This window comes from Lolium rigidum, chromosome 3 (assembly GCF_022539505.1).
Source record: "Lolium rigidum isolate FL_2022 chromosome 3, APGP_CSIRO_Lrig_0.1, whole genome shotgun sequence".
In the NCBI taxonomy this organism is placed as follows: Eukaryota; Viridiplantae; Streptophyta; class Magnoliopsida; order Poales; family Poaceae; genus Lolium; species Lolium rigidum.
In genome coordinates this window covers 217005643-217032814 of record NC_061510.1, presented here as the reverse complement: position 1 = coordinate 217032814, position 27172 = coordinate 217005643, and the positions used below count along the sequence as shown (strand labels likewise).

At 39.7% G+C, this 27172-nt stretch overlaps 1 protein-coding gene across 1 annotated transcript; it reads right to left on the bottom strand.

Moving 5' to 3' along the window:
• Positions 1 to 19556: 19556 nt before the first annotated feature.
• On the bottom strand, positions 19557 to 22574 carry LOC124696062. Its single transcript, XM_047228844.1, has 4 exons — positions 21012 to 22574; positions 20609 to 20923; positions 20414 to 20534; positions 19557 to 20333 (listed from the first exon to the last, which is right to left on the bottom strand). The coding sequence occupies exons 1-4, from the start codon at positions 22439 to 22441 to the stop codon at positions 19557 to 19559; spliced, it is 2643 nt and encodes an 880-aa protein (XP_047084800.1). The 5' UTR covers positions 22442 to 22574.
• Between the last annotated feature and the right edge of the window lie 4598 nt (positions 22575 to 27172).

The following is a 27172-nucleotide window of genomic DNA, read 5'->3' as shown; positions in this document are numbered from 1 at the left end:
CCCTTCCAGCGCGAGCTCCCTGGTCGCACCACGTGTTGAGGCCTTTAGGCCCGGTTTATCTTTGAACCGGGACTAAAGGGTACCCCCTTTAGTCCCGTCTAGTTGGTCCCGGTTCGGGAACCGGGTCTAAAGGCCCAAATGGACCGGGCCTATTGCCCCGTTTTCCACTAGTGACCACGGCGAAAAGGAAAAAAAAACAGAGTATCAGACACAAATTAGCTGAACTTCAAAGCAAACATAATTCGTGCATGCAACGCTCCCTGTCCCTGCCGCTTAATCCATGCATGGCGTATGTGCTCAGGCCGCATAATTCATACATGACTACTACCGATCCTCCGGCCAGCTGCCAAGCTTTCTCCTAGCTACTTCTACTTTACATGCACATGTATAGTACGGAGAAAAGATGCATAGCTACATTTTTTTCTCAAAAAATGCATGAGCACGGTCATGATTATTTGTCTTAAGTATTTTAGAGGCAAAGTTCTTGATTTGCACGTGGAAGGACACACGTGCTTGCTTGCTAACGTAGATAGCAAACTATAGTTAGCTAGGCTCATCTTAATAGATTTTTTTAACGTATCTTAACAAAATAACAGGACAAAAATGCATAGTACAAAAAGAGAGGGACCAACATAAAATAATAAAGCTAGAAGTCCCGATATACAGTGCAAAACAACATGCTAGGTAGAGGGGAACAAGAGCCTAAACAGTGCAGAACAACATCCTAGACAGAGGGGACCAAGAGCTTAGACGAGAGGAACAATAACCTCGATGAAGCGGAACAACAACCTCGACGAAGGGGAACACCAATCTAGACGGTAGGGAACAACACCCTAGACGGAGAGGAACAACATCTAGACAGTAGGGAACAACAACCTCAACGAAGCGGAACAACAACTAGATAGTAAGGAACAACAGCCTAGACGGAGAGGAACAATGACCTACACGGAGGGGAACAACGACATAGACGGCGGGGAACAATGACCTACACGGAGGGGAACAACGACCTAGAATGGCGGGGAACAACGACTTACACGAAGGGGAACAACGACATAGACCGAGAGGAACAACGACCTACACGGAGGGGAACAATAGCCTAGACAGCGGGGAACAACGACCTACACGGAGGGGAACAACGGCATAGATGGTGGGGAACAACGACCAACACGGAAGGGAACAACGACCTACACGGAGGGGAACAACAGCCTACACGGAGGGGAACAACAGCCTAGACAGCGGGGAACAACGACCAACACGGAGGGGAACAATGGCATAGACGGCGGGGAACAACGACCAACATGGAGGGGAACAACGACCTACACGAAGGGGAACAACAGCCTACATGAAGGGGAACAACAGCCTAGACAGCGGGGAACAACGACCAACACGGAGGGGAACAACAGCCTAGACAGCGGGGAACAACGAACAACACGGAGGGGAACAATGGCATAGACGGCGGGGAACAACGACCAACACGGAGGGGAACAACGTCCTAGAATGGCGGGGAACAACGACTTACACGAAGGGGAACAACGATATAGACCGAGAGGAACAACGACCTACACGGAGGGGAACAACAGCCTAAACAGCGGGGAACTACAACCTATATGAAGAGGAACAATAGCCTAGGTGGAGTGGAACAACAAATTAAATGGAGGAAAACCATGAAAAAAAAGTGATTATAAACACAATAAGAAACAAATCTTGACAAAAAAATATGGTTGTTTGGGATACTAGGTGATTATTAATGGAACAACAATTTGAACACGAAAATGACAAAAAAATAAGTTCAAAAGACCACGAAAACACGAAAATATAAACATATAAAATAAAGCATGGAACAAAAATAGGAAACTAAAAACTATGAATCATAAAAAACATAAAAAGAGGAACACCTTTTGAAATTAAAATGTACCAAAACTAAATCAAATCATAAGGAATAAATAAAAATCATAAAATATTTATTAAAAAGGAAAAGGAAAAAAAAATGAAAAAAAGTGAGAGAAACACATGAAAGATAAAAATAGAAAAGAAATAAAAACTAACTAGATATGCTAAAATAGACTAGAGCAAATACTTACTCGTAAGTGCATACCAGAATCAAACCTACGTACTTAGTCTAGTTCAAAACGAACAAGCTTCTAAAAAAAAGAAGGAAACGTATCAAATGAAAAAGGAAAACGTGCCTACTTCTACCTGCCTCTGAAGGGTTGACAGCGCTCGGCGCGTGCACGTACAGGCGAAGCACTCCCAACCTATCGAGTCCACGACGAGAAAATCCAAGCATGCTAGCGAAGGAACCGAAACAGACGAAGAGATGATAAACGGCCGAGTCCACGACCGAGAAGCTTCAGCGAAGCAGTACTCCGTAGCGCGCGCGCTACCGAGTCGTTTCCGCCTCTCTCTATTTCTCGCGTGACACAGGCCGCGCGTAGGGGCTTCGATTTTCTGCCTCGCGCACCCTGTCCCGCGACGACGCAACATCCACAACGCTATTTGGGAAACTCCGTGACCCAACATATTTCTCGCACGGTAATAATTCTTTTTCCAACATATTTCTCGCACGGTAGCACGGTAATAATTCTTTTTCCAACATATTTCTCGCACGGTAATAATTCTTTTTCCGTTTCCGCTCTTTTTACGTAGACTGTTGTACTTAACTTCGTAATTTTATTTCTTTAGATCTACACCTCCGTTTAGAATAGTAGTTTTTCCATTAACTTTGTAATTAGATCCTCTACAACTTTCATGTAGTAAGTTTTTCCATCCGAGCAACTTGTTCGGACAACTTTTCGTACACCATTAGAACTGTAACCACTTAGGTCTAGTTTTGTAAAATCCATATCTCGAGTTCTACACGTCGGATTTCGACAAACCTTATACCGTCGGAATCAGCAAATCACGTAGATCATGTTAGACATGTTGCGTGGCAATTTCGCCCACCTTATCTTTGCGGTACCCCTTTGTTTCGCAATATCGTCTATAAAATAAATACTACTAACTTTTTCCGAGAGATTCTTTTGGCAAAACGCTTGTAATGGAATTCTCTACGACTTTCGTGTAGAAAGGTCTTCCATCCGGAGAACTTTTTCTAATGACTTTTCATGAAAAGTGCAGTCCTATGACTGGCTTCAACATAGTTCCTTTAGCCAAATGGATCCTTATGCTCATACACATCTTTCAGGACCAGTTATAATTCTTTATCATGTTCAAGGATAATGCATATCTTACCCTTGGTTGTCTAGTTCACATTACTCAAATTACAATCGAGCTATTTGAGTAAAGTGTGATATTGTTTTAGTTTAGATTTTACCTTGCTCTAGTAGGGTGGAGATACTCTACCCCATATCACATGTGATGAACCTTTGTTATCCATTAGGTTCCGCGAACCAAATCCCGATATCATTCATGCCTATACAACCTCATGCCATTCAATCTTTCCACTTAGTTCGAACTATTCAATCTTCAAATGAGTGATTTGAGTAGTTCAATATATCATTAGTTCATATCCAATGCTAGGTGTGACCTCGTGCTACTCTGATAAGTGTTATCACACTATGTCAATTGCATGAGCCTTGTTTTACAGTACTCCATCCAATAGCACCACCGTCCAAAATATTTGAATCGCGTTGCAAATATTCAAATTCAAATATGAGAATTTGAGTATATATCCATTATTGTTTTCAATATTTCTTTCTCAACATGATTCTTTGGTAAAGGTGAAACTCATGATCACATCCACACACCAAAACACTAGACACTTTACCTTGAACCAATATCGTGTCTATCCAAATGCATTTTCATTCACTCCTTTGACTTAGTTTAAATCTATTCAATTTACAAATGAGTTAATTGAGTAGTTCAATATGTCACAACTCCATACCCAAGCCTATGTGTAATTTAAACCATTTTGAGTAATTGTTGTCACACTTATTCAATAGTATTTGTGTTGCACTATTTGTCACCTATGTGACTCAATTCACATAAGCCGTTCCAAATTCTTTTCATGCTTTTGTAAAGCATAAATATTCTTCAATTATATCTTAGATTATCCAATTCCTTCTAATCATGTGACTTTCCGTTCAAACTCTCACCGCGATATCTTGCAAGCCAGACCTCATGCCACACCTTAGTACCATAGAGCGATTTCCGATTGTTGTCTTGTTTGATTATGATGTTGTTGAATGGTGTGTTTATGTTGTGATGTATTTTATATTATAGTTCGTACGGAGAGGCACGTATTTTGAATAAGAGAAGTGAACGCGCTTCGACTACCAAAAAGGCAAGTGACATTCAAATCCTACTTGTTTTAATTATGCATTAGTGTTTTGAAACTAGTATGCATGGTAGGATTTTGTTTTCAAAGTAAAGTATTATGCTATGCTTAGCAAACCCTAGTAGTGTGTAGCTACTCCCGAACCCATTGCTAGGATGCCTTAATTTTTGCTTTGCAACATCAAATGTCAAATGCTGTTTCGTTATTGGTTGTGAGTGTTTGAAAATTTAAAATTAACAACCCTAATGAAACACCTGGGTGGATTGGTTGATTGGTGGGCGGCTGCTCAGGTCCACGCCCTGAGTGGGCTAAAGTGGTGAATCCCTGAGAGTTCGTATTTGTAGAGTGGTCGCTTTTGACTGCACACCTGGTTTTCACCAGGGGATCGTGTGGGGGTTTACTACCTGTGAGGGGTTTTAAGCTTGTGAGTTCCACTTGTGGTTGGCCACCCAGGATTAAAGAGATTACCATGTCGTCCATGTTTTAGTTAGCTTCCAAGTGCAGCCTTATGGTATTATGGGCTCTGCCGGATTAAGTAAGTTGTGAGGGTTCAACTTGTGGCTAGACAGCGGGTGGAGGCGACGGCCAAGGGAACGGGTCTAGTTTGTATGGTTGAATTCTTCTTCCGAAAGATCTTGTCTCATTCTTCTCTTGGGAAGGGTGGGTCGTAAGGTGAAAGTGCACAACCTCTCGAGAGTTAAACCTAAGATCTTAGCCGTGTCCCCGGTTATGGACAATTTGAGCTTCTAGGCAAGGAATGTACGGAAGAATCTCATCATTGTTTTATGAATGTATTTAAAATTTTGTATCAACCTTTGAAAAACTCATGGGAGATGTAACCATGTGATTGTTCTAAAACCCATGGAGGATTTAACCATGGTGTGATTTCATAATGCCATTCAAAGATTTTCAAAATGTTTTGTTTTAAATAAAATGTAGGATAAAATTGGCTTTATGCAAATTTGCCTAAACTCCACTTGCCATATATCATGTAGATAGTCATGCCCAAAACTCGCCACCATATAAGTGTCATTTGCCAGCACATCATTGTACCGACCTCCATTCGTGGGGCTGCATATTCAAACGTGCATGATTTTCTCGAGGAGAAGTACGTGGTAGGATCTCGAGTCTCGCATTCCAACATGATCGCTCGTGGCACATGAAGATGATGAAGGCTCATTGCTGATTTACTTTCCGCTGTGTTTATTCCGAGCTAGTCCATGTGACTATGCAATTTGTAAGGTTTTATTGTACCCTCTGGATCAACGATGTAGTAAATTGATACTATTGCAATGATTACTATATTTTGTAATGTGTGTGCTATCAGTGATCCCGGGAATAGCACTATACACATGTATCTTGCCTTTATTAAAAGGTAGGGTGCTACATACCATGTCCAATTCGATTTTTAAACATGTGCAATATGATTTGTCAGTACTTTAGCAACTATATGTGTTAAGCCCATGTCCATTATGGATTGTGCATTTTGGTGATTTATGATAGAATAAATGCATTGTAGATGGGAAAAATGATGGAGAAAAGGAAAAATATGATTTTGGGGCTGCTGTTTTTATACTTTTGCTGCAATTGTTGTAGCAGTTCGGGCTATAAAAAGGAAAAGAAGACCACATATAAGCTATGGGCCAATGCATGAACGACATGACAACAAGTTGAATATTTCAGTAGTTATATTTGGTAATGCGATGTCACATGTAGAAACACGTTATGATTTGGAAGAGCTCCTTCCTTTGAACTTTGTAACATAATGGGGGATCACAACTGCTAGAAGATAGTGTTCATTTGAATGTGAGCAACAAGTGGTGATGTTTTTGCATATTGTTCGTCATAACTTTCACAATAGAGTCGTGGCAACTAATTTTGGTAGATCATTCTACACAATGAGCATATATTTTAAGCTTATCCTCCATGGCATTGGTGAGCTACAAAATAAATATATCAGTCCACCATCATCAGAGGCTCCAGAATAAATAGCAGGAAGCCCTCGGTTTGACCCATATTTTAAGGTACTAGCTGAAACTATTTATTAGGTATGTAGGATACACTTCATATCATTTGATATTTTTAACTATATAGGATTGTACTGGATGTATTGATGGTACACATGTGAGAGCATCTGAAACCCGTGTTGGCATTGATCCATGACGTGTTGAGGGCTTCCCATCATCGAGGGCATAGGAGGAGGTGGTTTGTAACTTCTAAATCTCATAGTACGCTATATTGTTGCATGTTTATTGGCAACCCTCAACATTGTCATTGTAAGCAGAGCATAGAAGGCCATTCAGGACTATAGAAGGATGGGAGAGAGTTTACAGGTCTATTGGTGTCTAGGATGTGTTCGGTTCGTGAATTAGGTGGAATGGAACAGGACGGTTCCACACCCAACACTTGTTCATGGTTTTGGTTGTAGAGAAGGAATGGAACCAAGTAGTTCCACAGAACAGAATATACCCCTAAGATGCAGAAGCCACTCGTTCGACCGAATCTGGGGAAACGCCTGGCTAACCATCACCGCGACGAAAGAATAAGGGAAACCTCTTTTCTCACCCGACCGTACCGAAACGGAACCCTATCTCTATTCTCTCGTGTCGTGTGACACTCCTCTCCCTCTCGTCTCCACCACCGCTCTCCATCTTGTCTCCGCATCCACTCTCAATTTCACACGTCGCGGCTCACCCGGGGGGAGGGCCTCAAAGCAGGGCGAAGCGAGCAGGCGGTCGGGGCGGAAGGCGGGAGTGTCGGACGAGGGGTCGGGCCTGGTGGGATTGCTGGTAGTGGTGTGTGCACAAGCCGGAGGGTGAAGGCGGGCACAACAATGTCAGGTGGAGCGACCATCAGTGAAGGCGGGTTAGGAGGTGACGGTTCCTACATGTACACGAGGCGGCAGTATCAACCAACAGCATGCCCTCTGTCCAATTCAATTTGGCTAAAATCGAATTTTAGATATGATTTGCTGATATGTACCATGTCCAATTCGATTGTTAAACATGTGCAATATGATTTGTCAGTAGTTTTAGCAATTATATATGTTATGATGCTGTCGATGTCGATTACAGATTGTGCATTTTGGTGATGTATGATAGAATAAATGCATTGTAGATGAGAAAGATGATGGATAAAAGGAAAAAAAGATGATTAAGAGAGCTTCTATTTTAATATTTTTCTCTGGAATTGTTGTAGAAGTTCGGGCTATAAAAAGGAAGAGGAGATCATGTACACGCTATGGGCCAATGCATGAATGGGATCGGCAGCAAATTGAATATCTCAATAGTAAAATTTTGCAATGCAATGCCACATGTAGAAATATGTTAAGGTTCGAAAGAGCTCCTTACTTTAAACTTTATAACATAATGAGGGATCACAAGTTGTCAGAAGACAACGTTCATTTGAAAGTGGAGCAAGAAGTGGTAATTTTCTTACACACCGTTGGACATAACTTTTGCACTAGAGTTGTGGCAACGAATTTTGGTAGACCATTCTCCAGAATCAGCATATTGTTTCAGCGTGTCCTCCATCTCATTAGTGAGCTAAGTAATGAATATATCAGGTCACCATGATCAGATGCTCAGATGCTCCAGAAAAATAGCAGGACACCCTCGGTTTGACCAATATTTTAAGGTATTAGCTGAAACTATTTCTTAAGTATTTAGGATGCACTTCATACAATTTTATATTTGTCACTATATAAGATTGTGAGTGCATCTGTTACAAAAGGTACGGAAGATGCTTTTCATGGTAGGAAAACGCATGCGACTCAAAATGTGATGGCAACAGTAGATTTTGACATTTGCTACACGTATGTGTTGGATGGTAGGGAAGGTTCAACACATAGTTAATATATACTAGAATAAATGTTCAAGTTCATACAAAACACCATAATTCAACACATCCCAAATATTTTGCAAAAAAAGGCATGTACAATTTCAAATAACTCATAACACACATATAGCACAAGTGTGTGGTTCGCATAAAGTCACATTTGGAAAAATGCTTATCGTCAGAAATGCAAACAAAAGAAAGTTTCACAAAAATTGAGCATTTTCTTCATTTCAACAAGGAAGTTACTAATCTTGAGTTGCTTCATTACCAATTTCCTTTTCATCCCCACTAGCAAAGCTTGAAGTGATTTGAGCTTGTGGTCAACAGAGACAAGAATGTTATAGTTTACTCCGGCTCCTATAATGTAGGACACACAATCAACTCATACATATGGAAATTTGAAGCGAAATGCCATGTGTGCACTATAATGTAGGACACAATAGTTGCAATTTTCACAGAATGTGACACTAGTAAAAAAAATCCATATGATTTTCATTTTTCAAACGAAATTGCAACTTACATAGATTTTTCTTTATGAGTTGCATTTATGCAAGGAACATGTAATTCTGGACGTTTTTTACCTTGTGAGTTGAAATTTTATCAAGAAATATTCTACTCTAATAATTTATTACGAGTTGCAGTTTTGTAAGAGAATGTGAAACTAGACTGTTTCCAAATTAATTTATTGTCATCCGTTTTACTTTTTGAGGAAAGAAAAATAAAAATATGAAGTGATTGGCATCTTGTTGGGCTTCATCTAGAATTATGCTTAACTTATTGTAATGTTTGGCCCATTTCCCCCGGTTAATTAGGATAACGATGGCACCAAATTAATTTAACTACTCATTCTAAAATAAATTAATTAGAATAATCAAATTCATATATGGAAACCTAAGTAAATATGGAACTAACTAATAAATTTTTAAAATTTTATTTTTTGACGATGCACTCTCCTATTTTATTGCCGTACACCTTCACGTCGTGACAAAGCATGTCATCAGGCAGTGGATGTCGTCCACCACCCAGGACAGGTCACGAGCCCTGCTAGATGCCCACAATCATTTTCAGTGTGATGTGGCCACTTCATTTAATCATGTTTTCCCTTTTCCCCGATACCACATATATTTTCCCTTGTATCCAACGATGCTCACTCTCACTTCCCTACTAGTTCTGCTCATGTTCATGGTGTTGAGGAAGGCTCGATTTTTTGATACTCTAGTAGTTTGCAAAGCGTAATATATGAGGGGACTCTGCAGGTGCCGCAAGATGGTATGGGTACTCCCTTATGTTTTCTGTCCTCCGTGCCGTTTCTCTCTTTCTTATAATGTCGGGTTTCTCAAGGTTTTCTCTCATGATGTCCTTTTTCATGTATTCTTCCTATGTTATCTTTGTTAGTCAACCATATATGAAGTTAAAGCTCCTCCAATTTTAAAATATCAAGCATCTCTTTTCACATCAGAACTGTAGTACAAGATGCACCACCGATTCGGCATGGACCTTGTCCACCACCGTAGATCATCTCTTTGTTGATGTTGCTTCCCTCAGAGTCATCCCTAGTCAGCAAAAAAGAATGAAATGAACGCCTAAACCATACACTATTCTAGCGTAATTCCAGCCAATTACCATCGCCACATGTACTTATCATTGCTATAGGATTGCCAGTGGCCTTCAAATCGTCGTGGCAATCAGTCGAAGTGGTGACAAGAAACCTGTGTAGGTATTGATCCATGACGTGTTGAGGGCCTCCCATCATCATCGTGGACGTAGCAGGAGGTGGTTGATAACTTTTGCATGTAATAGTACGCTATGTTGTTGCAGATTTATTGGCATCCCTCAACATTGTTATGACAAGAAGAGTATAGAAGGCCATCCATGATTATAGAAGGATGGGAGAGAGGTTACATAGCTATTGGTGTCTAGGATGTGTTCGATTCTGGAATTAGGTCGAATGGTGGAAGGTTCTGCACCCTACAACCGTGCATGTGTTCACTTGTATAGAAGGAATGGAACCAAGTAGTTCACCAAAACGTAATATACCCCTAAGATGCGGAAGCAACTTGTTGGACCGAATCTGGGGGAACGCCTGGCTAGCCATCACCGCAGCTAACGAAAAAAGCAAAACCTCTTTTCTCACCTGACTGAACCAAAACAAACGGAGCCCTATCTCTATTTTATAGTGATGCTCGCCACTCCTCTCCCTCTCGACTCTGCCGCCGCTCTCCATCTCGTCTCCGCCGCTCCTCTCAATCTCGCATGCCGCTACTCACCAGGGGAACATGGCCCTGAAGCCTGGCAAAGCGAGCAGGCGGTCGGGGTGGAGGGCGGGAGTGTCGAAGGAGGGGTCGGACCAGGCGGGAGTAGCAGTGGTGGTGTGTGCGCGAGCCGGCGGTGAAGGCGGGCACGGCGGTGTCAGGAGGAGCGACCGATGGTGAAGGCGTGCTAGGCGGCGACGGTTTCTGCATGTGCACGAGGTGGCGGCATCAACCAACAGAAGTATGTCCCCTGTCCAATTCGATTTTGCTAAAATAAAAAATTTAGATATGATTTGCTGATATGTACCATGTCCAATTCGATTTTTAAACATGTGCAATATGATTTGTCGTATTTTAGCAACTATATGTGTTAAGCCCATGTCCATTATGGATTGTGCATTTTGGTGATTTATGATAGAATAAATGCATTGTAGATGGGAAAGATGATGGATAAAAGGAAAAATATGATTAGGGGGGCTGTTGTTATACTTTTGCTGCAATTGTTGTAGCAGTTCGGGCTATAAAAAGGAAAAGAAGACCACGTATAAGCTATTTGCCAATGCATGAACGGGATGATAACAAGTTGAATATTTCAATAGTAAAATTTGGTAACACGAGAATATCACATGTGGAAACATGTTAAGATTTTGAAGAGCTCCTTCCTTTGAACTTTATAGCATAATGGGGGATCACAATTGCTAGAAGATAGTGTTCACTTGAATGTGGATCAACAAGTGGTGATGTTGTTGCATACTATTCGACATAAATTTCGCATTAGATTCGTGGCAACTAATTTTGGTAGATCATTCTCCACAATGAGCATATATTTTAAGCTTATCCTCCATGGCATTGGTGAGCTACAAAATAAATATATCAGTCCACCGTCATCAGAGGCTCCAGAAAAAATAGCAGGAAGCCCTCGGTTTGACCCATATTTTAAGGTACTAGCTGAAACTATTTATTAGGTATTTAGAATACACTTCATATCATTTGATATTTTTCACTATGTAGGATTATATTGGATTTATTGAAGGTACCCATCTGAGAGCATCTGAAACCTGTGTAGGCATTGATCCATGATGTGTTGAAGGCCTCCCATCATCGAGGGCATAGGAGGAGGTGGTTTGTAACTTTTACATGTCATAGTATGATATATTGTTGCATGTTTATTAGCAACCCTCAACATTGTCATTGTAAGCAGAGCATAGAAGGTCATTCATGACTATAGAAAGATGGAAGATAGGTTACAGGTCTATTGGTGTCTAGGACGTGTTCGGTTTGTGAATTAGGTGGAATGGAACATGACGGTTCCGCACCCAGCACACATTCATGTGTTTGGTTGTAGAGAAGGAATGGAACCAAGTAGTTCCCCAGACCTGAATATACCCCTAAGATGCAGAAGCCACTCGTTCGACCAAATCTGGGGAAACGCCTGGCTAACCATCACCGCAACGAAAGAAAAAGGGAAACCTCTTTTCTCACCTGACTGTACCAAAACAAAATCCTATCACTATTCTCTCGTGTCGTGTGCCACTCCTCGCTCTCTCTCATCTCCGCCACCGCTCTCCATCTTGTCTCTCGCATCCACTCTCAATTTCACACGCCGCTACTCACCGGGGCGGGGGGGGCATGGCCTCAAAGCAGCGCGAAGCGAGCACGCGGTCGGGGTGGAGGGCGGGAGTGTCGGAAGAGTGGTGAAGCCTAGCGGGAGTGGTGGTGTGTGCGCAAGCCGGCGGGTGAAGGCTGGCACAACAACATCAGGCGGAGCGACCACTAGTGAAGGCGGGCTAGGAGGTGATGGTTCCTGCATGTACACGAGGCGGCAGTATCAAGCAGCGGTATGTCCTCTATCCAATTCGATTTGGCTAATATCAAACTTTAGATATGATTTGCTAATATGTATCATGTCCAATTCGATTGTTAAACATATGCAATATGATTTTTTAGTAGTTTTAGCAACTATATGTGTTATGTTGCTGTCGATGTCCATAACAGATTGTGCATTTTGGTGATTTATGATGGAATAAATGCATTGTAGATGGGAAAGATGATGGATAAAAGGAAAAAAAGATGATTAGGAGAGCTTTTGTTTTAATATTTTTCTCTGCAGTTGTTGTAGAAGTTAGTGCTATAAAAAGGAAGAGGAAATCACGTATACACTATGGGCCAATGCATGAATGGGATCGGCAGCGAATTGAATATCTCAATAGTAAAATTTGGCAATGCGATGTCACATGTAGAAATATGTTAAGGTTCGAAGAGCTCCTTATGTAAACTTTGTAACATAATGAGGGATCACAAGTTGCCAGAAGACAACGTTCATTTGAATGTGGAGCAAAAAGTGGTAATGTTCTTACACACTGTTGGACATAACTTTTGCAATAGAGTTGTGGCAACAAATTTTGGTAGACCATTCTTCACAATCAGCATATTGTTTCAGCATGTCATCCATTTCATTAGTGATCTAGTAATGAATATATCGGGCCACCATCATCGGACACTCCAGAAAAAATAGCAGGACACCCTCGGTTTGACAAATATTTTAAGGTACTAGTTGAAACTATTTCTTAGGTATTTAGGATACACTTCATATAATTTGATATTTGTTACTATATAAGATTTTATTGGAGCTACTGATGGTAGACATGTGAGCACATCTGTTATAAAAGATACGAAAGATGCTTTTCATGGTAGGAAAACACATGCCACTCAATGTGATGGCAACAGTATATTTTGACATTTGCTACACATATGTGTTGGATGGTAGGGAAGGGTCAACACATGATGAATTATTTTTAGCTGATGCATTAGCATGTGAGAGAGGCCTGCTAGTACCACGAGTTAACAAACTGACTTTAGATAGCATTTTCCCTTATAAAAGGAAGGAAAAAGTGATGGAAAAACACGGGAGGAAGAGTATTAACAAGATCATTACAAATGTTAATATTTCACTTAGAGGTCGTCTGGTAACCATTAATTCATTTCAGTTTGTACAAGTGAAATGAAATGAATTTGTAAGGTCATTTAATATGCAAAAACACAAATTTCAATTATGAAATTCATATGTGGCAACCACATGGAATTTTGAAATGATTTTCTAAACTTGTAGTGCTGCCATTTTGAAATGATTTTGAAATTCATATAAGATAAGTGTACTTTAATGTAGGACACCATAATTGCACTTAGTAAACAATTTTCCATAGTATTTGTATTTTCTAAAGAAATTTGCAACTAGCATCAATTTTCTTTACGAGTTGCACTTTTTCAAAAAACATGCAACTTTGACTAGTTTTCCACTACAAGCTACAATTTTATCAAGAAATGTGCAACTCCAACCAATTTTTTATGTTGCCATCTTCACTTTTATCAAGGAATGTGAAACTAGAATGTTGTTTTCTTTGATTTATGTTGGCATATTCTTGATTTAAAATTACTTCAAATTTTATACATGAACAATGCGTTGCACATTTTTTCAACAATATGCAACTACATACATTTAGAAAGTGCAACCGGTTGTGACACGGATCGCATTTTTTTGAAAACAATGTGCAACTAACATGTTTTGATTTTTTATTTTTTATTTCCATGCATATTGTATATTTAAACTAATTGATTTCTTTCTACCGAAAATGAGTTGCACATTTTGCAACTACCATATGCTTAAAACGAGCAACAGGTTCTTGATAATAGATTATTAGTTTGACTTTTTTCCAAGAAATAGTCAAGTACCATATGTTGAAAGGTGCAACAACCTTTTCGATAGCAAGTAACTTTTAATGTGTGACCAACACATAGGTGACATTTTTTTGTCACTAGTCGTGTCGCTCGCTAGTTGACACATATTTTTGTAGGTAATAAGCTGGTACAAATGGTGTGCTGGAGTCACCCCTCTCCTTTTGCGGTTAGAGTTATTCCCTATGTTATTTAGTTCGCAAAAATATACTACATAATGGGTCATGCCAAAATATACTTATGGGCCAAAAGTATATAAATGAAAAATGCACACATCTTTGGCTTTTTTTTCTCATTGGTCGTATGAAGTATATACACCAGCGCACAAGCGCTAAAATTCCATTCTTAGTCACATGTGAACGCAACCCACTAAAACATGGGCCAAAATAAAGAGACAACTGACAAATAAATCAAAATCCAATGTGTACATGTCAAATCATTTTAATGGACATGAGTAATGTATTTATTTTGTGTAATAGTAGTTCATGCTAATCTTTTATATTTTCTTCTCCCATTTTGATGGCTATCAACAAGTTGGAACTTTGTAATTAAATAACTTGGTCCCTTATCATAACAATAGATTAATCCCATAGCGCGTGTGCCTTATTTGGCAATATGTGTCTTCATGTTACAATCATGAATTTCAAATATAATTGGACTTTTTTCACCAAGGATATGCCATAATTTGTCATGAACTGTTGTAAGAAAATTATCAACAAATATAATAATATCTTTTTCCTGGCTTTGGTGTTTTTTCTAACCTCGGGTATCTAAAAAAAATCATGAAATCTTGAAAAGGTTCTTGTAATCAAATGTGTTATTTGTTCTCATGTGCGTTCGATGCAAGAAACTTGAGGGGTTGTAGCATCACACAGGAATTCAAGTAATTTAAAAGTATCATGAGGTTTTTTGGGTACCTTTTGGGATCTATTAATTGCATGGGACCTGCTAAGAAGTTTGCCAAGCCTTTATCCCGGTTTTGGTAAAGTTGTCCTTGTTGGCTTCCTTTCCACAACGTACCTGTCAACTCATAGGTTTCTCCTTTCAAATATTAAATATTGACTTTAAATTAAGAATGGTAAGTTTATATTTCAATAGACTGAAACTTTAAACATGCATACACAACGTTTGGCTTCTAAGCCACCATATTGCAATTCTACTCAAGGCGATGCAAAAACACTTCCGATAGAGAGTACACTCATAGATAAACCATAGAGAGGAAAATATTCGCAATTTTTGAAATGCACACACAAATATACAAGATAGAAATCAAGTTTTAAAAAATAGACTTGTATGAGGAGCAGATCTCAAGCTCCAAAATTATAGAGGTCGAATGATTGCCTAGATGATGTACGCACACAAACTTTCAAGGCCTCACACTTGCAATAACCAAGTGATCGGTGTTGCTACGAGAAGCAAGTACAAAGAGGAGGATGAGTGTGACCATGAATAATTAATTTATTGCCACATATTATTTACTTTCTTGAGGAAAGAAAAGTGAAAATATTTAGTGATTTTCATCTTGTTGGGCTTCATATAGAATCGAGCTTTAACTTAATCCGATGGTTGGCCTAATTCCCCTGGTTATTTGGGATAACCAGGTCACCACATTAATTGAACTAGTCATTCAAAAATAGTTAGTTGGAATAACCAAATTCACATATGGAATCCTAAGTAAGTACGAAAATACTTAATCACTTTTTTTTATATTTGGACAATACACTCTCCTGTTTTATATCGCGGCAAGGTTGTGGCCAGCATGCCAACAGCGAAGCCTATCACGAGGCAGCGGCTGGCAACCACCACCCATGACACGTTACAAACCCTTCTAGATACCCACAAGTCCACAAGTGTTTCTGTTGCAGTGTGGGCCCCTTCATAAATCTAATTTTCTCTTCTCCCCTCATACCACATATTATTTCCCTCATCTTCGCACTACACCAGATTACGTTTACCCCAACAGGCTGAAACTGTTGGCAAAGTTAGAGAAACTGTTGGGTAAGTTAATTACCAACAGGCGACTGTTGGAAATGGACTGTTGGGAGTACTTTGTCGGGCATGAATGTCAAACGGTGAGAGCCATGTTGGCTTTGTGCTTTACCAACAGTGGCAAACTGTCGCAATTGATTGGTGTCGGATGGGGTGCCTGACATCCTGGCGTGCATTAATCACCAACAATACTCTCAGGGGTTCATATGGAGACCACTGACAGCCTTGTTGGCATTATAAGCACCAACAGTTCAATTGTTTGTACAGGCTCTCACAAAATTGTTATGTTTACCCAACAACCATGTCACAGATTTAATGATCTCAGTCAACAAACATCCAGCTAAAATAGAAAAGAGCAGTTTTATTGCGCCAAATTCATTCAAATTTCGAAAGAAATTTACGACAAGATATAGGACATCAACTGAAAGAAATTCATATATAAATATATGGAACATCAAATCAGTAGCAAGTAAAGTCACAAATACACATATCCTGAAGCTGTATTAAAACACTGAAACAGGTGACGATCTAGGAGTAAACTACAAGTCTAACCTGATGCTATGGCAATTCTACAAATTATACTAAATCTAAAGTTGGATATGAATCATGCATCTCAAATTCTTGAAATTCTTTGTCCAAACCACCTCTCAAGCTCGGCATCTTCATCATAATTGCCACGGTCAACATCGTTGGTACACTGAGAACTAGTTGGATCATCTTGAGGTGTGTATGCAGAGCTATTTCCACCTTGCCGCTGTGTTCCCCCCCTTGGAGTGTTGTTCATACCATCCTAAAAGCAAAAAAGAAGGATAGAACAATTAAATAGCCTAGAAGATTTATATTCAAGTAGCTCTTGTATATACTCCTAAGAGGAGTTTCTAAGAAAGATATATTAGATATAACAAAATGATTATCATTCGTGTATTTTGTCATAGTAGTGGCGAGATGGCTAGCTAGGTACTATTATAGCTGAAAGAACTTATCAGTATGTAGTTATCAATTTTTTTTGGCAAGGAAAGTCATTAAACACAATAAGAAAGCAATTGTCGATTTTTGGTCCACTAACAAATCATAAAAATATCAAGGAAATTGTTAGCCAGATCTTCATTGTCAGGGAAGCATTTTAAACATGCACGTAATATAAGTTTATTATTTTTTGTTTGTACAGAAAATAGCATACGTATTCCTCTATCTATTCAGCAAATGAAATCAGTACTAAGTGCATAAAGAGGAAATAATCACTTCATTATGGAACATGATTTAGCATGCACTATATACTCAATAATTCACATCAAGATACAAATATTAGGTGTTTGCTGATGGTGAATCACATATCAAAAGGATGTGTAGGTACACTAACATTGTTTAAGACAATTACCTGTTCAGCACCTGGGGACCCTTGACCTTGAGTAGGGAAAATAGAGTCCAAATTGAGTTGAGGTGGGGGTAAGTGTGTCTGTCCCTGACTGTAATACTGCTGAAAATATCCAAATTAGGTATATAATGGTGAATATTTGACTACATACGCAAAGTAACCATGCAACAGAAATAATAACCTGAGCTACTTGCTGATTGAACTGAAGAAATGCCCCCATCATTGATTGGCGATCCTCTTGTCGTTGTTGCTGATCCTGCTGCCGCTGCCGCTTCAGTTCTTGAACTTCCTGAGCCAGTCGTACCTCATTTTGACTTGAAGTTTGGGAGTGAGATGGACATGCAATAGTTGACATCTGCACCATTGAGCTATCGAAGGCTCCGTCCGCAATTGCAAACTTTCCATGAGGCTTTCGTCCAGTATTGTCATACATAACCTGTGCGTCAAAAGGGCCCCTAACCCATGACACATCGGGGCCATAAGTCTCCATCATCCCACTGCGGTAGTTTTCCTAAAACAATGGAACCTTTATCAGTTTCTGAATTAATTTATCAACACGCAAAACAATTATGAAACTATGAGCTACCAGGTGCTCTTGTGCATGCTCGTTACGAAGAGGGGGCAACTCATTGCCCTGGCCTTGTGCCACTGCTTCCTTGGGTGCTCCCATGTGCACGGCAAATGATTCGATTAGGCTAAAAGGCCTCCCGTATTTTGCTTCCTATAGAAATACAAATAAGTAATAAATACCAAGAAAGGCATTTGAAGAAGTGGATTTACACAAACTGAAAGTGGACACACTAAAAGTACAATGGTAGTGAGATTAAATGTGAATGCATAAATAAAGTGCAGGGGAGTGTTGCGACTATACCAGGCATTGTTGGGTGCGCGCAATCGATCTTGATCCCCCACGATTCACAGCATCTGGCTTACTAAGTCGTGCATTTCTCTTCACAGCACTAATATTTTTGTATTGTCTTGAACCCCACTGATCACTCAGTTTAAACCAAGGTTCGGTATTCACCCAAGTACCAAAAGGTACACAACGGTACTCGTTTGACTCCAGATGGATCACTTTTGCCTCATCAAACTTGATAGCTCGATGTAAGACCTCGGCATGGTATGCCATCACAGCATATATCCTCAGTTGGTATATTTGTTGTGTTGTCAGTTTTGCACAACAATTTTCTAGAGTTTTCATCCATTTGTCCTTCATCTCTGGTTGGTCATCGGGCCATTTGTATCTCGCCTAACACCAACCAAAAATATAAGTTCACAAATCATGTATTTGATATCCACTTAAAGACACATGCGGAATTTATTTACCATGAAAGCATTCTTGACCTTATCTGCACATAGCTCAGCGGAAGTGTCTGCATCTGGTCCTCTCATATACCAATGACGCCATTTAGTAGCAGCAACTTCAAGTGGTGGAGTCTTTGAAGTATCCATCACAATCTGAGGGTAATAATGCCTAAGTAAGGCCCCAAGGATGGTATTAGGAACACGGTCTTTCTTGTTGAATTGCGCCTCCAACCAATTTCTACCAACAATGAGTCACAATCAAATATAATAGGTGACATATTAACATGAGACTTGTAGTTCTACAGAACCAAAAATTTAAGCTTATTATTACCTATCACCAGATGGTATGAGAGCAATCTTTGCAGCATGCGTTGGTGGTGCTGGAGGAATGCTATTAGCTCCACGTGGTGTCCAGATCCTACCATTGGTTGTTTGGACATGAGACCCAGGCTGTGTAAAATCTCCACTTCCTTCTTCCTCTTCATGTTCAGCTTGTTCACCATTTCTAAGTAGCTCCTCATCTTGTTCTTCTCCTACAACCCCACGCCTCTTCCGAGAGGCACGTATTGCTTGCAAAAGATTACTTTGGCGAGTCCTGTGCACATGTAAACATTATAAGACTTTTCTCAGTACAAGTTCTGAAATACAATTTCAACGTGATGTATCCACAACAAGTTAGCTGAGATGCCCAAAATAAACATTCTGGATTCATTACATAATAGTTTTTTATAAGAAAATAAAACATAAAAACTCATCAAACCAAAACTACGGAAGTCCATAAACAGAAACATCAAAAGTCATCAGGATAATCGTAGAACTCCTCTACATCTGAATCATCTTTTGTTGCATCTATGTCGCTACTTATTTCACTAGGTGGTGGCTCATTTCCTTGTTCTTGGGTGTTCATATTAGACAACTTGTTTAGAAGCTCAACATCAGAACTATCATGTATCACGTCTGCCTCTCCAGCCCCGATATTGTGATCTAAATCATTGTCCTCTTCAACGGTGAAACTCCCTGTGCTAGTATCCTCTTGATAGAACATGGAACTTGGCGTCTCGTCAAAGTCACCAACTTCTGGTACTCTCAAGTTTCCACGCTGGGGGCAAGGGTGAACAACCCACCAATTTCGCAAGTCACCAGTTTGGCATGGATATGGAGTGTAGTATACTTGTTTGCACTGGTGGGGAAGAATAAATGGCTCATAACCAGGAAGCCTTGTATTAGGATTGATTTGAACTAAACCAATATTTGGGGATTTCCGAATACCGCTTCGAGGATGAAACCAGCGGCACTGGAACAACACTAATTTGAATTGTTGCAAACCCTCAAATGTCAGCTCAATAATGTCTTCTATCACACCGTAGTAGTCAGTAGTGGCACCATCATCTGTGCAAGAGAGGAATACACCGGTGTTTGTAGTAGATGGATTAGACATTGTGTTTTCATATTTCTCAGAGCGAAACCTAAAATTGTTCACATCATATCCAGTTAAACAAGACACTCTGTTTCGACAGCCATGTGATATTTGAGCCAAATCCTTATTTATATCTCCTTGATTTATGCACTGAAAATTCAAATATACAGGTCGGTTATTGGCAAATGGTAACACTGAAGTAATTTGACTGTGTGATCAAAGGAACTTACTAATGATCTAAACCATTCAAATAAATTAGGATGTCCCCTACCAGCACCATTTTTCCTAATTTTATCAAGCTGCTGTTGTGTTGGTCGGCGAGAACCCCTATACTGTGCATCATCAAATTTCCTGAAACTTAAGAGGTTACTAAAACATTTTCTGCAAGGTATATAACAACTATATGTGCCACAGTTATTACTTACTTTATATAATCATCCATTTCAAGAGTGTTAGTGTAAATATAGAGCATGATAGCATCTTTCTCTTGGCTGCTAATGATTTTTGACCCTCTCCTTCCATGAACACGGCCTGGTACTTGGAATGTGCTAAGACTACAACTGTAGTCGTGACACTCATATCCATCGTCATACCTAGGTTTCTTATTACGAATAGATGGTGTAGAACTTGCAAAATATAAGGACACAAAATTTGATATTTCTTCAGCTATGTAAGCCTCCGCGATACAGCCCTCAACACGTGCTTTGTTTTTAACCGTCTTTTTAATATCTTTCATTAACCTGAAAGAAAATGTTGACCAATACAAATTATTTCTAGAATCTATGTATGCGGGTGAATTACTGAGTAATGAAATTAACAGTCACATACCTTTCAAAGACATACATCCATCTGTATTGCACGGGTCCTCCAATTTTCGCCTCATATGGCAAGTGCAGCAGTAGATGTTGCATTGAATTGAAAAATCCAGGTGGGAAGATCTTCTCTAACTTACACAACAAGACAGGAATGCTATTTTCTAATTCTTCCATTTTTTCTATGTTTATCTCTGTAGAGCAGAGCTGTCTAAAAAAGAAACTCAGCTCTGCAAGTGCTAGCCATATCGTATTGTCAATAAAACCACGTAATGCTATAGGCAGAAGGCGCTCCATGAAAATGTGATAGTCATGACTTTTCATTCCGTTAATCCGGAGGTCGGATAAATTTACACCACGCCTAATATTTGCTGCATACATATCTGGAAATTTCAGAGCCTTTAACCACCTTAACACTGCAATTTTCTGCTCTCGACTAAGACAAAAGGGTGCCCTCCTTTTTTCCCAACTTCCATTTGGTTTTTTACGCATGTGATAATCAGACCTATCACAAATTAGTTCAAGATCCAACCTAGCCTTCACATTATCCTTTGTTTTATCACTTATGTCTAGTATTGTGGCTAATAGAGCTTCCATCACATTCTTTTCCGTATGCATGACATCAATGTTGTGTCGAATAAGAAGCTTATCAAAATATTCCAATTCCCACAAACCAGAAATGTGTGTCCAGTTGTGTGTCTGCCCATAACCTTCGAATTTATGCTTCCCTTTACCCTTATTTGGAACTAAGGACTTCAACTCCGCATGGATTTGCTCCCCGGTTAAGCGACCAGGTGGTGGATTGAGGACCTGTACACGCTTCCGAAAAGCTTTTAAACTTTTTCGGAATGAGTGATTCATGGGTAGAAACTGCCTATGGCAATCAAACCAACAATACTTCTGACCATTTACTAGCCAAAATGCAGAAACAGTTCGCAAACACACTGGACATGCAAATTTTCCATGAGTGCTGTGCCCAGAGACCATCCCTAGCGCAGGTAAATCATGCACAGAATAAAAGTAGCAAGCTTTGAGAGTAAAAGTATCCCGCACAGATCTATCATAAACTCGCACTCCCTCATTCCATAGAAGTTTTAAATCATCATATAAGGGCTCCATATAGACATCTAGATTCTTGCCGGGATGTTGTGGACCAGGCACTATAAGTGTCAAAAAGATGTTTTCCTTTTTCATGCACATTGCTGGAGGAAGTTTGTAAGGGACAAGAAATACTGGCCAGCATGAGTAAGAAGCAGCACCAAAAGTAAACGGCGTAAAACCATCTGTGCAAAGACCCAAACGAACGTTTCGAGGTTCTTCAGCAAACCTAGGAAACATATCATCAAATGATTTCCAGGCCTCTCCATCTGATGGATGCACCATAACCCCTGGTTTCCCGAAACCTTGTTTATGTGATCCCATGTGCTTGGCAATCTCCTCGGACATGAATAATCTCTTAAGTCTGGGGATGATCGGAAAGTACCTAAGTACTTTCCGTGCAATTGGTTTCAGATGCTTATTTGTATCACCAGAACTCCTGTCATGGTAGCGTGGTTCCTTACATTTATCACAAGCAATCTTATCCTTGTGCTCCTTACGAAATAACATGCATCAATTATAGCATGCATCTATCTTTTCATATGGCATTCCTAAACTACCAATCAATTTCTTTGATTCATTGAAGTTCTTAGGGATACTCGAATCTTCTGGAAGGAGGTCACATATTAACCTAAGCAAAATATCATACCCAACAGCAGATACATTGAACTGAGATTTGAAAGCCATTAAACGAGTCACAGCAGAGAGGATAGTTTCTTTTGTGTAATTATGCACAGGTTGTTCAGAGGCTTCCAATAACTTGAAAAATTCTTCAGCTTCGGTTGTAACTTCATCATGTTGGTTAGCATCATTTATGTCATGTAACATATCTGTTAGATTGTCTGTATCATCATAGATTTCATTTGGGTGTCTAGGGGCATTCTCCCCATGATATGTCCATATGTAATAGTTTGGCACAAATCCGTTCTTGACAAGGTGGTGAGATATGTCATATTCAGTTTGCTTCTTAAAGTTTCCACATCTTTTACAAGGACAGTGAACGCCTTCTCTACGAGCATTGGGACGAGAAAATGCATGAGTAATAAATTCCTGAGTTTTTTTGCACCAATTTGCATTAGGACCATTGCTATTCCAATCTTCATACATCCACCTACGCTCCTCATCCATAGTTGGTTTCTGAAAACTGAACACATATATAATTTTGAGTGTCACCAAAACACTATTTTCATTTTGATCATGAAAGGTGATTCAGTCGCAACTCATAACCACAGGAACTCAAAGAAATATCCATGCAAGATTACAATACTTTCAGGCATGTCAGCAGTTCACGAGAAGAAATTATATAACTTATTTGTGTAAGATAAAAACATACATGATTAGATATTTTTCTAAACTACAAGGAGGAAGTTACATACATGATGATCTGTGTGGTCCTGAAAAAAGCCAACTGTAGTTGCAATGTCAAAAACCTGACTTCCCTGTCAATTCGATTGAAGATTAATATCTAGAGGACCTGCAACAAAGAAAACATTTCGCTGTTATGATGAAACTTTCATTTAGTCCATCAACTTCCTGCACTACAAAGATGTACATTTGGTGCTGATCAATGAAGCTGTGTACTGAAACAGATATCTGCAGAGCTGTGCATATACCCCAAGTAAGAGTACTGAAACTTCAATTAGTATTGTTGTAGTTCTTGTTCAGACTTTGCAAATTAATTCGAATGTGTTGTTGGCATATCCCTAGGCACAGTTAAATATTGGTAAAAAACAGTCTGCAAATTGCTTTCACTATGGGGTTATTGAACATAAGTTTAGGGATTCATCTATCTGTACACTTTCGGATTGAATTCAAGAAAGAGAAAAGTGATGGTCTGAAACTATGCATGCCCCATGCGTCCACCACATGAGTAATATCCAAGTTCAGTAATCCCATTTGCAAGATTGGTATTACTAGTACTAGCCCTAACCACTGAAAACAGAGCTGCAAGGACCACCAAAGCACATGAGCAAGATAATTGTATGAAACAAATACCGGAGAGGAATTCCTGGATGTTGGCTCAGGTATCCGTGGCTAAGATGCCAGAACAACGATCACCTGTGCGGCCGCTCCTGCTAGCTCCTACGGCGGCACCTAGGCGCTGTGCGGCCGCTCCAGCTCGTTCCTACGGCGGCGGTGCCGCAACCTGTGCCTTGTTACGGATGAACGCCGCAACAAATGGTCGTTCAAACAACTTCAGGGCTTGGCAATGGCGAAGGCCATCGGAGATTGGAAGTAATTGATAATCGGGAGATGTAGTGGAAGTGGATGCGGAGCTGCGGAGATATAGCTAGGTTTGCAGCGGTTATCGTTTTTCGAGGGAAACGAAAATTTTCGGGAGATTTAGCGCAAAACGAAATTCCGAGGTGAGGGCAACAAACCCGCGGAATCTGTGATGGTGGCGCGAATAGTGGATTCATAGTTGCGTCGAGGCTAGAGAATCGGATCTGGGACACCTTTTTTTTCTCCTGATCTTTCTGAATGAGCTGAAGATAGTATACTAGTTTGACCAAAAATTCCATGGAAGCGGTGAGGATATTGTCCCATATATATCCGTCCCTCTTTTTTTTGACGTGTATATCCGTCCCTCTTGTGATTGCAATAAAACGAAAATCCATGGAAGGTTGAAATATATAAAAAATTCGGTCGTACGATCAGGAAGGTTTTAATAAAAATTAACGCAACTTGGATTCTTTTCGCAGTTCCTTTTTCACTCGATGATGATTAGCTCATAAGAATAAAATGGTTCAAGAGAAAAAGTTCACGTGCATAACGGCTCATGTACTTTTCCCCGGGAAGATACAAACAGTGACGCGTAGATGGCCGACATGCTTGTCATATAGTATCAGTATAATTCTCGACAGTACAATCACAATTAACATAATGCAACGGCGGGTTGAACCATGCATAAGAGGGATGTTGGTAATGTCCGGCTAACCAGTGATGGCACTGTCGGCATTTTAAAACACTACAGGGATGTTGAAAATAATAAAAACGTTGCACATCATGGCTCTTGGCAATCTATATAGCTGTTGGCAAAAATTGCATCTGGTGTAGTGTCGACGGTGCTCTCTCCTCCCTACTACTTCTGCTCATGTTCAAGGTGGAGAGGAAGGCTCAAGTTTAGATGCTCTTGTAGTTCATGAAGTGGAGAATCGGAGGGGACCCTACAGGTGCCATGAGATTGTATGGATTCTCCCCTCTTTGTTCTCCCCATGCATGTCATTTCTCTCTTTCTCATTGTGTTGGTTTTCTTGAGGTTTTCCTCTCGATGGAGGGGATGGTTCAGACTCTTCATGTCTCCGCTGGTGACATGGTGTTGCGTAGGAGAAATGAGGGTGATCTATTGGGGGTGATCTATATTTAGAGCAGATTCGATTATTTGGTATTTAATTTACATGCAATATCTTCGCTGCCAAATTCTAATATGGGAAAGCCTTTTTTCTTTCCGTGGATTTTGTTGCGCATGAATGTTTCTATGAAGATTCTGAAGAATAATTGTTGCGCTGCAGAAAAATTCAAAAACACCGTGACACATCAGTACGATTCTCAGATGTGGTAAATATCCCCCTCTTGTAATCACTATGCCCCCGTTTCATGTTTTCTTCTCGAAATGCCAAAATTAGAGTGTTTTCATTTTTATAAAAGCATTCATCACTTATTGAGGTAACTCGACCGCGTTGGATGGTTCACAATCTTGCGAATTTACTTTTTTTTAGATTCCCAAGTTCACTCACCTGCTGAAAATGTTTGTTTACATCTCCAGTTCATTCATATTAGTGTTGTTCAATGCTAAACCAGGGTGCATAGCATCCTATTGGTTATGTACTGGTTATTATATGTGTGGAAAACATTAAACAAACATCTTGGGGTAGTTTGATCGTATTCCCCATAGTTGTTGACACAACTAAAAAAGCTAGGTTGATGCAAATTTTCTCCCCGCAGCCAGCCATCTGTTGATCTTTGCCCCTATATGTGAAATTTGACCTGTCTATGCTTTTTTCCCTTATTATTTCTCTCTTTTCTTTGTTAGTCAGCCATAGATGAACTTAAAGTTCCTCCAATTTAAAAATATCAAGCATCTCTTTTCTACTCCACAACTAGGTACTAGATACACTATCGATTCCGCATGGACCTTGTCGACCACACAACTGATCTGCTCGGTGTTGTTGCTTCCATGAGAGCTCATCACCAGTGGGAGAAAAGGAAACAAGTGAATGCCTCTCAACCGACCACTAATCTAGCGCAATTCCATGACATTATCATCACCATATGTACTTATCATTGCTATAGGGATTTCTGTGGCGTTTCAGTCATCATGACAAGTAGTAGAAGAGGTGATCATAAACGTATGTAGGAATTGATCCATGACGCGTCGAGGGCCTCCCCATCATCATCGTCAGCAAATGAGGAAGTTGCGGATAACTTATGCGTGTCATAGTATGCTATATCATTGCAGGCTTATTGGAAGCCAAAAAAAAATTCATTGCATGCAGAGCATACAAGGCCATCCCTGACTGTGGAAGGATGGGAGAGAGAGCATACACGTCTATTGGTGTCGAAATGATAGATTTTTCACTTATAAGGGAAGTAACATGTGATGACCAAACATGGGAGGAAGAAGATTGATAAGATCATTACAGATTTTTAGGATTTCACTTATGAAATGACTTCGTAAGGTCATTTACATTGGAAAAACAGAAATTTCAATTCCAAAGTTCATATTTGGCAACCACATGGAATTGCGTAATGATTTTCTGAACTTGTGTTGTTGCCATTTTTGTATTAATTCATATATCAATACTAATGTTGGCTTACAACTATACATACTAGAAAAAACAATTTTTTCCCAATGTATATGACCTTGATATAATAACACATAATTAATATATAGTAGAACACATTTTCAAGTTTTGATAAAACACCATAATTCAAAATATACCAAATATTTATCATAAAAAATGCATGTCCAGGTTCAAATAGCTCATAACACACATATATCACAAGTGTGAGGTTCACATATAATAATATTAGGCAAAGAAATACTTAAGATCTCATAAACAAAGAAAAGCCAAGTTT

Bases quoted from the DNA above. Each gene is read 5' to 3' on its own strand.
- LOC124696062 (XM_047228844.1), bottom strand. From the start codon at position 22,441: ATGTCCGAGGAGATTGCCAAGCACATGGGATCACATAAACAAGGTTTC. The intron at 20,535-20,608 runs GTAAGTAATAAC...CTTAAGTTTCAG, and splicing joins GAAATGGATGATTATATAAA to GAAATTTGATGATGCACAGT. The intron at 20,334-20,413 runs GTAAGTTCCTTT...TTGAATTTTCAG, and splicing joins TTGAATGGTTTAGATCATTA to TGCATAAATCAAGGAGATAT.